Source organism: Poecile atricapillus, chromosome 1 (genome assembly GCF_030490865.1).
Source record: "Poecile atricapillus isolate bPoeAtr1 chromosome 1, bPoeAtr1.hap1, whole genome shotgun sequence".
Taxonomy (NCBI): domain Eukaryota; kingdom Metazoa; phylum Chordata; class Aves; order Passeriformes; family Paridae; genus Poecile; species Poecile atricapillus.
This window is the reverse complement of record NC_081249.1, coordinates 145183674-145200450: the sequence shown is the minus strand read 5'-3', so window position 1 is coordinate 145200450 and position 16777 is coordinate 145183674. Positions and strand designations below refer to the sequence as shown.

Sequence of the window (16777 nt, the reverse complement as noted above, 5' to 3'; positions counted from 1 at the left end):
CTATGTACCCCCAAAGGAAAAGAATTCTGAACCCCTCACTTTTTTACCATTATATATTCTGGCTATGTTTTTTGCAGCAGCTTATCTGCTCGACAGACAAGTAATGCTTTAGGTTATCACTGTCATTGCTTTCCCAGCAGTCATGTGAAAATGAGTTCACATCCTTTAATGCTTTCTTGCTTGTGCTAAAATAAAAAAGGGGTGGTAAGTTGTGTGAGGAAACCTCTGGGTTGGCACTGAAGCTTCCCTGAAAATATATGAGGGCTCTGGATTTCTGTAGCACTTCTACCCTGAACTTGCTTGCTGTGCTGCCAAATTTATCTAGAGCTTTCAGTGCTTCCTTTACTTCTAAGGAAGATGAATTTGTTGCCATCATTTAATTTTACTTCATAAGGTTAATGAGAACTATGCTAGAAAGTGAGATCTTGGTAAGGTTATGAAAAATCTGCTTTAATCTGTGTTATGAAATGTATATACTAACTTAGGTTTTGGTTTTAATGAGGACCCAAGAACTATTTATGAACTGCTCTGTCACAGATCCAAGGATCTGATTGTGGAAGAGCAGGATACTAATGTGTGTGCTGTTGTCTTTCTCACCAAGGATGTGCTCTGTGTTGCTGTGGGCCCACGGGAGGAGGGTGAAGTGGTTGACTACGTGTGGCTGGAGGGCTTGCTGGGAAGGTTGAGTCAGACACTTCGATGCAGAAAGGTAAAAGATGTAAAAAAAGCAACAAAATCCTCCTTTGAATCACTTTGGGCTGTCTTGATACCTGTAAACTTCTTAATTTGTCTTGCCTCACAGTTGAGTTCAGTTGAGGGGTTTTTATTTGAGCTCAAACGTGGCAACATTGCACTGCATTTTTTTATACTGTGTAGATCTGCTTGTTACTTCAGCTTGCCTTTGTAAATCCCCTTTTCATATATGACCTTTTCATCTTTCAGTCTTTAGTGGTCTCCTCATTACAGCTGTGTGCTTCTTGCTGTCAACTGCCTGCTCTCTCAGATATTTTTTATCCCTTGTGAAGCCCTGTTTTGTGCTGTCTGCTGTGTGAGGGGAAAATAGTGGTTTTTTGTGTTTTCCAGTTCATGTGTCCCACATCAGAACAGCAGCTGGCCAGGTGTACGGTTGAGTTGGCGTCTTTGCTGGGTAAGTGAATTATGATAAGCTATTTAAGACTGAAATATGTTATTACAGCTCTCTTAGAACCTTGAGGTCAGAGATTTAAGTGTTTAGAGCTCATAGATATTTAATTCTCTTTGGTGTCACTGCATCTACAGATGTTTTTTCTGTCAAATTGGGTGGTTGTTCTTATTCCCTCTTACATTTTGCATATCAGATTTGTACAGTGACTAACCATTCCTCTGACCTGTTTCACACCTTTTATGTGAAAGGTATCTTTTCACTTTTTTTATTTATTGACACCTTCGGTTAAATATGGGATATATTTTTCATTTCTGAAATTTAATTAATTATTAATTACTATTAATATTGTTAATTATTAATTATTATTTTATTAATTTCATTTCATTAATTTCTGAAAAATTGTGGTTGAGTTTGGGCTTTTTTCCTTATAAGTAAGGGCCTTTTCCATTAAATTATGCTTTTTTGGCTTTTTTTATGGAAAGAATGGAAGTAACTTGTTTTCTGTGTATTATGACTCCTGTGAACATTTTCAATTTGTTTTTTTTCTCTTGCTCTGATGTGTAAATACGGTTTTTCTCTGAGCAGGAGCTTGTGATCTCAACACAGGTGTTTTCTTCATGGGCAGTCTTCTAATTTTGTGGGTTTAGAACCAGCTTTAGAAATTTTATATGTAACTTGTTTTTTCAGAAGGCAGTTCACATCTGAATATTGTGAAATTTATTCTGGGGGCAGCAGTGTCAACCTGTCCCATTCCATTAGACTGTACCAAGGAAGAACTGGTATCTTCCTTCTGTTTAGGTTCATCTGCAGTTAAGTTCAGCTTTACTTTCACTTGTATGAAATCATGTCTATAGTCTAAACTATGTCAGTCTAAACTGAACAACTGTTCAGTCAGTCTGTAGACTTAAATGTTTAACTGTGTTACTCTTCTCTCTTTTGCAGTAACACCTAGGTTTTCTTTGACTAAATATTAGGCTGACTTTCAAGACTTGGGTCTATATTCCAACCAATTGATAGTCTTTGTCTGAGGAGTATAAATCTCTTCCTATGTCATACTGTGTACAGTGTCAAAGCTCATAATTTTGCGTATTTCCCAACTACATTCCTCTTAGGTTCATTGGTTTGAGCTCCTGAAGTGTGCTGCTGAACCAAGATGATGACTATAAAAGGAAGTAATGCAGCTATAAGAATTCATTTCTCATCCTTTTCTTAGTTTCAGATTGTGTTCCTCTGAGTCTTGGGATCAAATCCCCAGAGAAAAGCCCTGAGAGACTGCATGTAAAGAACAATCCCACCTCTGGCCTCCTAAAACTGCTGTTCTCCATCTGGAAGGAGGACTTTGGGACGTCTGTACCTGTGCAGCTGATCTTCAGCAAGAAGAACATGGGTTATCTCGCAGAAGCTAAGCAGCAGGAGGTACAGCCCATTCTGATGTGTGGAGCAGGCTGGCACTCGTGTAGGAATTCTGCCAGCCCGCAGTGCTCACGGGTGGCTCGTGTGACCGAGGCTGCTGCTGGCTGGCCTTGTTTCTGCAGGGCAGTGAGACAGAGGGATGTGTGCAGCTTGTCAGGGGGTGGTACCTGCCTGGGGGGCTCTTCAGAAGGCACAGTTTTGGTTAGGAGCCAAGGGCAGAATGGCCCATTTGGCCTGGGATATTGCAAGGACCGGACACACGTGACTGTCATCGGTTGCATTCTCGTGTCTTTTATCAGCTTGCATTTCTGCATGCGTGTTGGAGTTACAAGCACCCCAACAAAACCTGAAAATCACCTGATGTAGTGGCTAAGCACAACTTATTTCAGAAGTCAAAGAAATAATTTTTCACGCTGTTCTTGATCAGGCAGGAATTAAATTCTTGGTGTGTTCATAACTGAGAATTTTGAGACTTTGTGGTAGGATATAATCAATATATGAACTAAAGGAATTCTGTTCACTCATTTTGGATGTTGCTCTTGTCCCCATTGTCACACGCAGATAGATAACGTGCTTGCTTCTTTTCTCCATGTTCTGATCCAAAAAGAAAAGTATGAATTATATATGGATAAAGAAATAAGCACACAACATGTTTTGAGTTGTTGATATTTTCTTCTCTTGTGCAGTGGGATTTGTTCCTTTTCTTGCTTCATGGTCTTATAGAACATGAACTAATGCGAACTAGTGAAATCCAGAGCTGCCTGCGTAGCCTTGAAGAGCTCCCTTGGCCCTCAGTAAGTAATTAGATATGCGTGAACAATAAGTGAAATGAAAAAGTTATATAAACAGACAATCTTTGTATTTCTGTTTCATATAAATAAGGCTTATAACCTTCTCATCTTTTGTTCCTTCATAATGCAAAAGAAGGACTGGTTTCCAAGAAGCTTCTTTCTTTTAGAGTGTTTGGCTGAAAGCTGTGCTTGTGGGAATGCAACATTTCCTGTGCAGTGGAAACATTTCCAAGAAAATTGTAAACCAGTTTGGAGACCAGCTGGCTCAGTGACCAGTTCTCAGTTCAGTCATTCTTGCTGCCTTCCAGCTGAGAATGACATGTTCAAAAGGGTCTTCACTGATCAGTCTTGCACTTAAATCCCTGTGCCTCCTACCACCAGAGTGTGAGAGCAGTTGGAACATTCTAGAGGAGTCTCACTATTCTGGCCACAATTAAAATGTAGGAATCCACCCAAATGCCTTGCTAAAAATGGACAGTATTCCAAGGCTGGTGAGCACTTGCGTGTTGGAGCTGTTTTAACCATTTAAATTGTGGCAGTGATCTTGTCTGAGGAGGGTGTGGGGATCAGAGGGGAGATTGAGCATGTCTGCAGGCATTCGTCCTTGCAGTCAATTCTGTAGTTCATCTAGGTTTTTGCACTGGAAAACCATCAACATGTTTAACCTTGTAAGGTTCTCTGGTTTGTATCTGTCTGTTACAGGATTTTGTAAAATACCTGAAGAGGCTATCCCGAGTGTTTGTATCAGAACATCAGAGAGAGGAGCCCAGGACTAACCCTTGTGAGCTGACCAGACAATCTCTAGCTACTGTGACGACACAAAGTTAGCAGAGGTGGACTCTGTGGACAGAAATTACTAATGAAGATGCAAATGGAATTTTCAGTGTTTCTGAAAGGATTGGGAGCTCTTGCTGGGAGCATATTGAAGATAAGGGGTCACTTTGTGCAAAACCTGCACTGGGCTTTCTGTCATGGACATTTTGCCGTGGTGACTCTGCTGAAGGATTTGCATCAGCACATGGATCTCCAAGTCAAGTCTTTTAAGCACCTTGATTGTATCTCAGAGCAGCTGTTCTTTGGACTCAGAGACACTTTTTATATTTGTGCAGTAACAGGCTGTGACCAAACCCAGGAATCAACTCAAGTTACTTTGTGATCAGAGAGGTGGTTTCTTGGTGGCTGTCTCTTAACTCAACGTGACTTCTCATGTTGTCTTTTAACAAGACCTCTACAGTCAGGGGAAGGAAGAGGTGAACCTATATGACACAGAGATGTGCCTATATTTATTTTTCATTGTAAGCTCAGTACTGAAGGTTTGATTTTAATTTTTTAAGACTAATTTTAAAAGTTAAACCATATGAAATAAATCCACTAGACCATTGATGGCATTACTCATAAAGGCTGTAGATGCTTAAGTGTTTTTCCATCTCTTGTTGGAAACAGAACTTGTAATTTCCCAGGGCTTTTGATAGAAACAAGAGATAAAATATCTGTTTATATTTTTTACAGAAGACAGTATTTTTAAGACACTTTTATAGTTGTGAACATAAATGGCATCTGGCTGCTATTCACTGTTTTTTTATAACCTTTCTTGCCTTGAGTTTAGGTTTTTTCAGTCAGGAAGTGCTGCAGCAAGAGAGCTACAGCCTGGAAGAGCAGACAAAGTAGTGAAGAAGCACTGTGATGTTCCCTGGAGAGTGGATTTTGAACAGGGCCTGTTTCTTGGAGGACAGTGGGCATTTTCTGCCCTTACAGACAGATTGTCACCAAGAGTGTGACCTGTTCACTCCCTTCTTCCCATGTATTGCCTTGACCTGAGGTTTGGGGCAGGGACTGCTGGTGAGTAGCAGAGCATGTTTAGGTGCTCATCAGCTGTCTCATGGGATTCCTTCCCCCTGCCCCAAAGCAGTCAGGACATTATTTCCTTTTGTCTAGGAGTGTGCTATTAGGTTTTTCCAGAAAGCAAGTTCTGTGTTTTTTTAAGAACAGCCTCTGGACAAGGTGAAGCCCAGGGCTGTTTAGCTTGTTAATGAACTAACAACTAACCTCTTCCCTGTATAAGGTGAGAAAAAGGTAACATCTTGGAGTCAGTGATTCAAGAAAAACTGCAGATAGGACTCATGAGGTAGAACTGTAGCTTCTGTTAAAAATGTGATACAGAAAGAGAAATCATAGAGGCACATTAGTGTCTGAACTATAATATAATTTTTTCTTGTTTTGTTTACTAAGCACTGTATTGAAAGATTTGGCAGGTTCCACCTGCATTCCTCTTTTTAGGGGCTTTCTGATGTGAATGAAAGAGTTCCCAAGAGTAGGCATGCTGCAATACAATGGAACAATTCAGTATAAATTGAAGAGCAAGTACACCATATCATGCCATATCTGCTCCGTGAGGCTGAGTATTATGTGATGTTTTGCTGCAGGCTTATTTGAAATTGTTGTCATAATAAACATTATAAAATGTCTTGTCTTGTGATCAGACTGTCAGTATAGAACCTCTTGGTACTAGGCTGAAGAACAAAACGGGTACCTTGCCACAGGGCATGGGGCAGAGAAAGTGCAGTACTGATCTCCTGTCTGGCTTGTTGAGCTTCTGCTGGAATAGAAATCGACTTTGTTATGTAAGGAAGGTAAGGGTGGTGAAAGGGGAAGAAGCTAGGATCCATAAGAGGTTAAAAAACGGTGCTTCTGGTTCTGGCATGGATTTTATTTGGGTATCATAAAACTGTTTGTATAGATATTATGGCCACAGCTATTTCCATGAACTCAGCCTACTGGAATTATCCTTCTCTAATACAACATGTTTGGAAGTTTTTATTTAAAAGGTGACCGAGCCCCAGGAGCAGTTTCCAGCAACCAGAGAACACAGCTGTGCCCTATGAGTAAGGAGGCACTCTGCAGGGGGACCCAGCAGGTAAGAAACACCTCTGTTTCTGTGTTCTTATGACTTGACACAGTCTCACTGACTCTTGGGCATCCCACGGCCCCCAGGCACATTTGCTCTGTAAAGCCAGACACCCTATTCTGTATCCAAGGCACAGGGGCAGGTGTGGAGCACAGGTTTTCTGCCTGTGGATGTGAGGCCAGGACTCTGCAGCCCCCTGGGCCTGTGGCTGCCTCTCAGCACGAGCCCCTCGGGCATTGTCCCTCTGTCCTGGGCACTGCTGCTGGTGCCACAGGTGCTGCAGGCAGAAGAGCAGGAGCTTACTGAAAGCCAGCTCTGAACATGTGGCCTTTCTTCTGCTGGTCTTTCCTATTGCAAACTCACAGACCTCAAAAGAGAATTAGCAAAAATGGTGTTATATTAACTTCTGAATGTGCTGGTCTGGAGTGTTGTGTAACACGACTTGGGAAGAAGCTCCACCCAACTGACTTTTTTTTTTTTAAATAACCAAACAAAAACCCCTTTGCTTAGAGAAAGCACTGACACAGAACCCAAATTTAAGCAGTGACTGGCTTCTTGATTCTTGTGCTAAAAGTTCATATTCCATTCCTCAGCAGGTAAATAGGAGACCTACTGTTATCACAAACTTGCCTTTGTGTTGTTTTTCTATCCAGCATAGTTCCATACATGGGTATCTTAGCTGGTGCAAAATAAGGTGGAGCGCATTTTCTTGTGTAGAAAATACTGTTTATTGTGGATATGAAAATAGCAACCTTGATTTAAGAGCAGAGATGCAACCCTAGGTGGTACAACACAATTGGTTTGATCATCTGCTGCTCAGCAGTAACTTACAGGAAGTTGGCTTTTGCCTGTTGTACATTACCAAATTTGATATCTGCTGGGCCTTCGTTTCTTCCTTCCAAACAAACCAATGTCATACATTAGCAAGTACCATAAAATGTTGTATTTGCAAAAGAAAACATTCATATAAATAGGCTTTTTAGTATCAATTGAAGGTTGTATTAAAAAAAAGTTACATTAATTCAATACTGATAAAAATAAAACTTAGCTTTGATAGCATATAAAAACGCTTCAAACCAAGCATATATAAATAACTTAATTTTGTAAACATAGAAAAAAAATATTAAGTATATATAAAAATAAACATCTGATGCACTGTACAATAAGACACTATCCTTCATAGGCACTGGCATCGTTGAGCAACAGGAATCCCCCGAGATGTTTTTCCTACAAAAACTGCTTTATCACTAGTGCCGTGTCCAAAATAAAAGGGAAAAAAAGCAAAGCACTGAGCAAATCTGTAGTGGGGTGTATGAAGACCTCCCCTGCCTCCTCTGGAAAGCTACGGAAGCAGCACTGGGGATAGAGCCAATATCCCATGCTGCTGGTTCTGCTCATTTTTCCTGCAGCTTTACTGTACTGCCTTGTTTGCTCTTCCTTCCGGATTTCCAGTGAAGGGAGGACGCTGACACGTTACAAATCTGGAACTCTGTCATTCTAATCAGTTTTAGAAAACTGTGACAGGTTGCCCATTCTTCCTTGAGGGCTGTGGAAGAAATGTGATGCTGCATTGGACCATGCTGTAACTCAGGCTTTTAGCAAAAGGCTGCGCCTCACCAAAAAAAAGAGCACGATACATTGGTGTTAAGATTCTAACCATGACTATCCAAAGATGAAACAAAGCAAATTTGTAAGTGAAAGGTTCTGTTATCCACCCTGTGGATAGTTTGATAGGATAGTTTGATAGTTTGAGGAGGAAGCCTGTGGGCGGGTGTGTGTCTCAACTGCTATTTTCTTAAGTATCAATTTAAAATAGCTATTGTCTTTTCATTTAAAATTCACTATATTGGCAACAGGAATTAACATAGCAGCTGAGAAACAAAATTACATCTGTGCAAAGATAGAGTAAAAGTAGATCTTGGTTCTTGAACTCAAAGGTGGGAAGCGCAGCTAACTTCACCATGTGCTGGGAAAATGCACCTTGTACTGAAAGTAACTGTGTTACAGCAGCAGGCACTGACTGGAGTAGGGTGGATGCTTGAGTACACATTTCTTACTTGACAAATTCAAAGTGCAAGAGCTTCTTGAACAATATGGGCTTTTTTGAGCTAATGAAAGCATAACATTTTATTGCTTAGATATACCTAAAGTGATTTTGTACTGTTGTGCTGAAGAATTATTTGAAGAAGTATTATTTGAAGTTATTTGGATATTTGAGGTGGCTGTGGTTTTGTTTAAATTTAGGGACATGTGAACCAGCTAGGGATTGTGTTGAACAAACATGTAAAGCCTGACAGCAGGATTGTTGGATGAAGTGCCACAGCAATCCCATGAGGTAATTGAATGGGAAGAATCTGTATTTGCTGCAGTGAGACAGCTGGTCACATTATGAACAAAGAAATGTGGTAAAACTATGACCAGGCTATATTTTCAGCTCCTAATGCATTTGGGTGAAAGTGTAGAAGAGCTGAGAGAAAAAGCCATTATGGAAAAATGTTGGAGCTACTCTCACTTACAGGATTTAAATCCTAGAAACAAGCAGATTACTGAGTACTAACCTACCCGTGACAGTGTCACTGTGTAGAATGGTTTGGTTTCTTTATTTCAAAGCACCTGATTCTGCAGTACAGTAAAACTGTGTCCTGAGGTATGGTGGTGTCGACTGATGCTGCATAGTGTAGTGGCAATCTGAAACACCTTACACTGGCTGCAGGCAGTCAGCAAATACATGAAAAAAATCTATCCAGGGTGTAGGATGACTAGTGAATATTGCGCTAATTTAACTTCCCTCTTCAGGGAACAGGAAGCCAGCTAAGATAAATGATTTATCTACACAGTTAGGAATTCTGCATTTGGTACTTATCTCATCATTAGAAGGTGACTTTGCAGCTCTGCTCAAGAGCTTGTTAAAGGTCTCAAGCCATACAGATACTGCTTCCAGCCTAAGCATACTTAAAGAAAGAAGTTGATCTCTGATGCTGCTTGGAAACAGGAGTTAAGTAATACACTCTAAGATTTCTGGCATTGTAAAGCGAAGTCTCTTCCTCTGCACTTTCTAGAGCAGCACACTTCTCTTCTGTGGAGGTTTTCCACTGCTGTTCCCAGGAGGAAAGGTTCCCCACTAAACTTGCTGCGTCTCTTGTAAGCGGTGTTGGCTAAAACAAATGATCCTTTTCTCTAACTGTACTTCCATATAGTCCAGCAGTAGCTCCTGAAGTGAGGCTCGGTGGTGGCTGCCTCAGGAGGCAGCATTTTCCATGACCTTTTCTGACACTTCTGTGTCCCTGTGAGCTGTCAGGGGCTCTTCAGTGCCTGGTGGTGCTGCAGCACTAGGCAGCGAGCAGGTGAGCCAGCCGAGCAATCACCAGGGGCTGCCGCTTTGCCATGGAACTCAGGAGCCGGGCGGGGATGGCCGGGGCACCAAGGTCCACCTGCAGGATTAGAGGAAAGGCTGCAGGCTGGAGTCTGGACCTGTTTTAAACAGAACACTTCTCCAGTCTGGAATAGCTCTGGCGTAACGAGTCTGTGTTAGGCACAGAAGTAGTTAATGGACAAATGCCATCATTACTGTGTGGTTTGTATCTTTTTCTTCCCAATACTCCACAGAATTTCAAAACTTTGCTTTTTGATGTTACTCCTAGCATGTATGAGCCATATAAACTCAAAACATTGCTTTTGAGTTTGAGCTTGGACTAAAGTTTACTAGTTTGAGACACACAGTGTTACTGAAAATGTGTGTGCATACACTACAAGGCAATATGAAATGTACATAAAGTTTAAAAATGCATATATACATTTCACCTATGCATTGTAAAATGCATGTGATAATTAATGATATTTTTTAAAATGTATCCTTAGGTTTTAAATAGATGAGTTTAAAGGACTAATGGCATTTATCTTTACATAAGCATTTAAATAAATTTTGCACATTAAGGCATGCTCTTCTGGACATTTTTAAATGCTTATACTTCTCTCTCAAAGAGATCCTACTTTTCAAATGAGTTTAAAAAACGGATTATAAGAGTATAATTTTCTTATTCTTAACTGGAATCCTAATCTTAACTTTTGTATCAAGTGACTAATGACTTTGGTTAGAAAAATGCACCAAGTATTTTCACGGATTTTGAAAATAGTATAATCAAAGGTAGACTTCCCGTGTCCACAGCAAGGCAGAAATGCAAACAAGACTCCCCATATTGGCTCACCACATGAGAACACAACATACACTACAATTGCTAATAAACCTTTACAGAAGAAATTCATATCCAAGGAAGCAGCCTTGAATGCTGTAAAAACTTGGGAACATATGCTTAAACACAATCCTAGTGAGAGTCTCTGCACTGAGAAGCGTGACAGAGGTGACTTAGTGGTCACTTCATAAGGTTCATGGAGTCTAGCATAAGGACTGTATTTTTTATTGCTTACCAGCTTTCAAGTGTTCTGCTGTGTAACAGCTTTTTACATTCACAGTTGGACATACAGAAAAATCCTTACCTGTGCCATGTAAATAACTCTGGTGATCTCTCTTCCATTCACTATGTCAGGTTCCAGTATCCAAGCACTTGGCAAAATCTCCCCTCTCACTGCTTCTTTACAAGGGTGAGGCATGGATGCATCATAGACAGACTGCATAGCCAGGACAGACAAGTTCTCCTGCACATGACAAGGTGTAAAGATGACAATTTGAAAAATTTTATGCATATAGCGATGTTTTCTTTGTTTGTCATGAGGCCTATTTCTCACATTACTTACTTAGAGTACTAATTTTTCATGTTATCTATTAAATACGCTTTTTGTCAAAATTCTGCCTGTTTGCAACCAGAATATACTGTGTTACACTTGTGTTACTGTGTGATGGGCCTTGGTTGGCAATTGTCATTCACAAGAGGGTTTTACACATTATTCACTTGTGTGATACTGGCATGGCTTTCCTTTCTGCTACACTGGCACTTCTGCAGGTATGAAGATTGACTTTCTCTCCTTTATCCTTGAACCAGATTATCAGAACAACTCCTTTTCTGTGCTGCAGACAGAATGTTCACTTTACCTCTTTGGCTTCTACAGTAATGCAGCAGAAATCCCGGGGCTGCTTTAGGTAACACAGGGAAGTATCAGTCACTAAATACACTGGGGAAAAAAAAAATGAAAGGGGAATTAGACTTTGACAACTTCAACTTGTCAGAGTTTCCCCCACCCCTTCCATGCAGATATATATTTTATTTTGACTTGCTGCCTGGGAGCAGAGCTCTGGTTCACATGCTGTAATATATAATTTAAAATGCTTTTTCAAGCCACTTCAGGTTTATCTTTACTTGCAAACCGCTGTCTTTAGCTCCACTTCCCAGCAAGATGTGTTTGATATCAGCCTTGGAAAAGTCTTGTAAAGCTGAAGCTCCCATACTAAATAACGAAATTGTTTATTTACACCTGATGAAATGGAGCAAGATGCCTTTAACTTTCTTCCTGGCTGCCTACACCCAGATGGTGATGGTGATTGTCATCTGCTACGTGTGAGGATACTCACCCAGGTGAATGTGGCTGGTTACCTTCTTGTGTATTCGAGCTGTGTTGATAGAGCTGTCGTAGAGATGCCTTTTGCCAGGATCTCTCACCAGTCCCCACACGTAGGGAAGTGGTCTTTCTATCACTCCTGCTCCCAGAAATCCATGCCTTGTTGCTGAAGGGAAGACTTTGTAGTACACCTGCACCTCTTTTTCTGTGCATTGATATCTGTCAAAGGCAAACAAAAGCTATTTGCCCACAAGAGGGCCAAGTACAGAGAAAGGCCTCCCCTTACACAGACCTGCCAGAAACTTACTTCCACCCAGCTGCTGCTTGGCATGTGTAGAGGTTCCTCAGGTTGTGAGAGCATGCTGCCATTACCTTAGAAAACAATGACAAATGACACCAGCTTCACTCAAATATTCCAGCTAATACCCCACACTCTCCTCTGCAACCCATGGCTGCAGCCTGGCTCACTTTTACCCATCCTTCAAAACTGTTCAGTGTCTGTGTCTGTACCTGACACAGGTAACTGTGATGTAGAACAAGACTTGTCCCACCCATTTTTGCTACAACTTCCAGGAGGAACAAGTGAAAACTCTGTTTTTACTTACCTCAGTGGTAGCATTAGCCAAGATATGTTTGGATAAATCTTGGTATCCTTTTGTTGAAGAGGAGTTGACAGAAATAGTTAATCCATGAGTGAACCTACAGCTGGTGCCACTTGAAGGAAGAGGTGGCTGAATTCTGCTGGCTTCTGCCGGAAATAAAAAAGCCAGAGAGGGAATAAAAAATTTAAAATACAACCCCACCACTATTCTTAAATTGTAGTGGCTTAAACTCTCCGCTGGAGCCCCCAATCCATCTGATCCTAATGAAGGAGTGATAACACCCTTTGCCTAGACATTCTGTGTTGGTAATTACACTGCAGTTATATCTTGCAGTACTGAAGCTTTAATGGTTATTGCCACATGTAAGAAAATAAAATAAGGAGAAATAGCTTAACTCTTGAGGCTAAAAATAAGGATTTGCTTGTACAATTCTATACTCATTGCAGATCTGGGCCCCATACCCCTTGCCTCCTTCTTTCATTCAAAATATTACCCTCATATTATCTCAAACAGCTGTACTTTGGTGTTACCATATCAAAGCACCAACTTCAGAGAAAGCAAATCACCATTTCATATTTAGAGAAATTCTAAGCAAGCTCTGGCTACTAGTTGATGGTATTTTTCTGAAGTCATGTAAAGGTAGGGACACCCTTGAAATACCCAGATTCAAATTAGATTTTGATTTGCATGAATGCCTAATCTCATTAGGCTTTGGGATGCAACTCAAAAGAAGCAAATCTATGTTTTACTTACCAAATGTTGAATTCTTATGCAATTGCTCTAATGTATAAAGCTGACTGTTTCTGACAGCTGAGCGACCTCGTGTATCTCTTGAAACCAAAGAATTTCCAGAAGAAACCTGATTTAAGAAAGTGCAGAAGTGGGAGCGTTCATTTGAAGTGGGAAAAATAAATTGTGTTACATCAGCAGTGGAATATTAGTAGCAAATCTGCCTTACAAGTTTGGAAGCTTCTCTTTATCATGAAGTAACCCCCTTTGCCTTTCCCCTAGTTATGAAATTATACTTTGACTTGGGAAATTTAGCAAACCAAGTGTAAGGAACTAGCATAGGTGCATACTTCAAAAGTGACTTCAGAAAAGTCCATTTTCACACGTGGAAACTCTTACATCAATGCATGTATCGTTGAGGGAGGCACACAGAATATCAGATGCTATCAGATTTATCACAAGATAAGGCCTGTTGTTTCTAAAACATTTGGCAGACCTCTGATAGTTACATAGGCAGTAGTAACTATCTGTTTTTTATCTATGAATTAAACAAACAAACAAACAATAAGTGTCATTGTCCTTTGCAGTTACATTAAAAATTGCTCCCTCACCCCATGTCACCCCTCTGTGTACTGGTAGTACAAACTTGTCCTGCTTCATAGCTGTGGCAGAATTGAAATAATCTCAGAAACTGTCTCTGTTCCTACATAATGCCTCTGTGCTTGAGGTGTCAGGAGACATGGGTCTCACACAGCAGTGGTTTCTCACCTGCCCTTCCTGGCTGCTGAAGTTACTTGCAGTGTATGTGGCAGTATTACTGCTGTTGTAACCAGATGTTGGGCCAGAGGAGAGGCTGAGGCTGGAGTCTGTACATAAAGTACTTGTACTTGCAAGAGTCTTCAGTCTTGCTTCTTCCTGTAATAGGCATCACAGTATTGCAAACAAAAGAAAAAAACAAACCCACCCGAGCACTGAAAGTTGAAAGAGGAACCTAAAGAAATCCCACAAACTTGCCATACAGAAAGCATTAAATAAGCAGGTTTCTTTAAAAGCCTAGGATCATATAAACCGTACAGTGAATAACCCTGTAAAACTTGGCAGTCTGGGAAAATGCAGATTTTGCTGTTTTCTCCACATATAAGAGCTCAGACTATCAAACTAATGCTAGGATGCTTTTAAGAGGAAGAAGTTTTATAAAAAATGTCTTTTCAGTCCCATTTGTTGCTCTTTGTCTACTTCTCAAGCCCCTGACTAAACTTGCTGGTCAAATACAGTTGTTAAAGACTAAAGATTTTACTTTACCAATGCAACTACTCAATGCTAGAAGACCAAATAAAAATTACATATAAAGGAATTCCTGAGAACTTCAAGATTATGCATACTCTCTATACAATGCTCACCTTCTGTAACTGAGAAAATATTTGTTCCCGTATCCGTCTTTTCTCTTGCTCTGCTCTCTCCCTAAGTTTGTCCCTAGCTCTTGCAATTTCAGTTTTGGTTTCCTCTCGTGCCCTCTGATAGTCTCGGAGCAACAGTTCAATGTCTGAAGGGTGCTGAATGCTTCTTCTTTTTGGTTCTTGAACTCTGTAAGAATGGACAAGTAAGGGGAAACACACATAATTACTTGAAATACAATGAGAAAATCACATTTCAATTTAGAACAGGAAAACCTGCCAGAAAAGCAATTAGAACCACCACACCAGCCTCCAAAAAGCTTCTCTTTGTTCACTAATGGCTAAGTAGACCTAAGCCTTGGAAAATTACTCAGATTGCAAGTCCAGTTTACTACTGAGATTACTACAGTAGTTTCTAAATCAGGTCTCCATATAATATAAAATTATGGCTTTGGCATATCACATACAAGATTACTCTGTTGGGAGAATAACTGTCTTCTGACCACAAAGCATTTAGGGAATATGGTGGGAAACAAGAAACTGGAATTCTAAATAGTGAAGTGTTGCAGAGCTTTTCTGATATTTAAAAGGAAACTGAACTCAGTGGCTTTTAAGTTAGTGAAGGAGTGTTCTGGTTTCTGCCAGGACAGGGTTAATTTTGCTGGGAGGGGGCATGGCCAGGACACAGAGGTTATTCTGTACTATCTCAAATCATTGCTGTCAGTGGGGTAAAGGGGCTTTTCTGGGGAGAAGGGGTTTCTTGCAGCAAAGATGTGGCAGAGGGAGCCATCCCATATTGTCTGTTCTCTGGGGGCTTTCCACTTGAATCTTTTCTTACACCTTTTGCTATTAATGCTGTTGCTGTTACTGTTCTTTTTCTTATCTTATTGCTGTTTCCAGCAAATTGTTCTTATCTCAATCCATGAACTTTACCTTTTGTACCTCCAGTTGGAGGGGAAGGGGAAGCAGCACTGATTTTAGTGGGAGTACTAAACTGGAGAATACCATTCCTAAATCACAAAAAGGAGTGAGAAAACAAACTGGTCTCCAATCAGTCCAGACTGAATACTTGGCTGTCCCCATCCATCATACACATATAATAAATTAGGCACTTGTTATGGACTGAAATAAAACTAGACCCAAGATTTTAATGAATGTTTTCTAAAATCAGGCATGTGTTTTTCCTGAAAGCATTTTCTATCCCAAAGGTTAATGCACCCACACTGAGAAGAATTCTGCCCCTGAAGTCTCGGATGTCAGTAAGAACCATTAATGTGCACCCATTGTGAACACTGTGAATGAACATCAGGCCTAAAGAGAGGTTTCTAATGCCCTACCTGGTGTTTTCCACCACATCTCTTCTCAGCTGTTGCAGATATTCTCGGCGTCTGCTGGGGAGATCTAGATCCTTCTGACTTGCATCCAGAGTCTGGGACAGACTCAAGTGCTTTTGGGGGCTCAGGCTTCGGCTTCTTTGGTATCTTTGTAGCCTTTTTACTCTTTCCTTCCTCAGAGTTTCAATAGTTCTCATGTGTCTGTTAGGGAAATGTGATTAGAGTGACAAAATGCACCCTGCAAAGTTACATTTTCTAACTTAAGCACTTAAATATGAGGTAGATTTGTAATGTAAAATTTTTATAGACTCTAATACCATCTAATACCTCCTTGTCTACATGCTGAGAGATGATGTAGAAATTCTAAAATGACACTGCTTTTCTGACAGCAGGAAATGTACAAGAGGGTTGTGATTACTGCTGGTAATGGCTGAGAGGCAAAGTGAGGATGAAGACTAATGTAGCTGCTTCCAAATTTTTTGTTGCAATGGTTTCACAAACTGAGTTCTACAATCACAAGAACTGAGTATCTTGCTTTTTTAAAAAAATATTTTGTATATTTATGGGGAGTTAAAAATTATTTTTATTTTTTCATACAGCAGCATTTATTCACAGAAGCATGAATGGAATATTTCCATAAATAGGATGGATCCATCATTTTTACATTGCAATAAATCAATTAAATATATTCCCACATCACCAGGTACACATGATAACTCTTGTGGCTGCCAGAAATTTTAAGAGTGGGGTGATACTAGATTTGAATTACACCAAGTCACTTTTCCCTGTTTTCTTGGAGTAACCCCAAAATTTTGTCCTAAATGCATTGCCTAGCAGCTTTTAAAATAAAGCCTGATAGTGTATCTCTTCACACATACTTCACTCAGTGTGACTAAGTGATTAAATGCTCATTACTGAATGCTTTTTAAGCTGCATGATGTGTATTAAAAATAC

At 40.3% G+C, this 16777-nt stretch overlaps 2 protein-coding genes across 2 annotated transcripts in view; one reads left to right on the top strand and one right to left on the bottom strand.

The window, feature by feature from the left end:
• Nucleotides 1-5827, top strand: part of CDAN1 (codanin 1) — a 31884-nt gene extending 26057 nt beyond the window's left edge. The window contains exons 24-28 of the mRNA XM_058862600.1: nucleotides 602-709; nucleotides 1084-1147; nucleotides 2358-2560; nucleotides 3244-3351; nucleotides 4051-5827. Of these exons, the coding sequence (XP_058718583.1) occupies nucleotides 602-709; nucleotides 1084-1147; nucleotides 2358-2560; nucleotides 3244-3351; nucleotides 4051-4176 (609 nt within the window). The 3' untranslated portion in view covers nucleotides 4177-5827. The remainder of the gene's footprint in view (nucleotides 1-601; nucleotides 710-1083; nucleotides 1148-2357; nucleotides 2561-3243; nucleotides 3352-4050) is intronic.
• Nucleotides 5828-6777: 950 nt separating this feature from the next.
• Nucleotides 6778-16777, bottom strand: part of STARD9 (StAR related lipid transfer domain containing 9) — a 98844-nt gene continuing 88844 nt past the window's right edge. Inside the window, exons 25-34 of the mRNA XM_058850652.1 lie at nucleotides 15827-16024; nucleotides 14496-14679; nucleotides 13864-14010; nucleotides 13120-13225; nucleotides 12370-12512; nucleotides 12072-12136; nucleotides 11778-11983; nucleotides 11301-11380; nucleotides 10748-10906; nucleotides 6778-9684 (exon numbers count right to left, since the gene is read on the bottom strand). Coding sequence (XP_058706635.1) covers nucleotides 9583-9684; nucleotides 10748-10906; nucleotides 11301-11380; nucleotides 11778-11983; nucleotides 12072-12136; nucleotides 12370-12512; nucleotides 13120-13225; nucleotides 13864-14010; nucleotides 14496-14679; nucleotides 15827-16024 — 1390 coding nt within the window. The 3' untranslated portion in view covers nucleotides 6778-9582. The remainder of the gene's footprint in view (nucleotides 9685-10747; nucleotides 10907-11300; nucleotides 11381-11777; nucleotides 11984-12071; nucleotides 12137-12369; nucleotides 12513-13119; nucleotides 13226-13863; nucleotides 14011-14495; nucleotides 14680-15826; nucleotides 16025-16777) is intronic.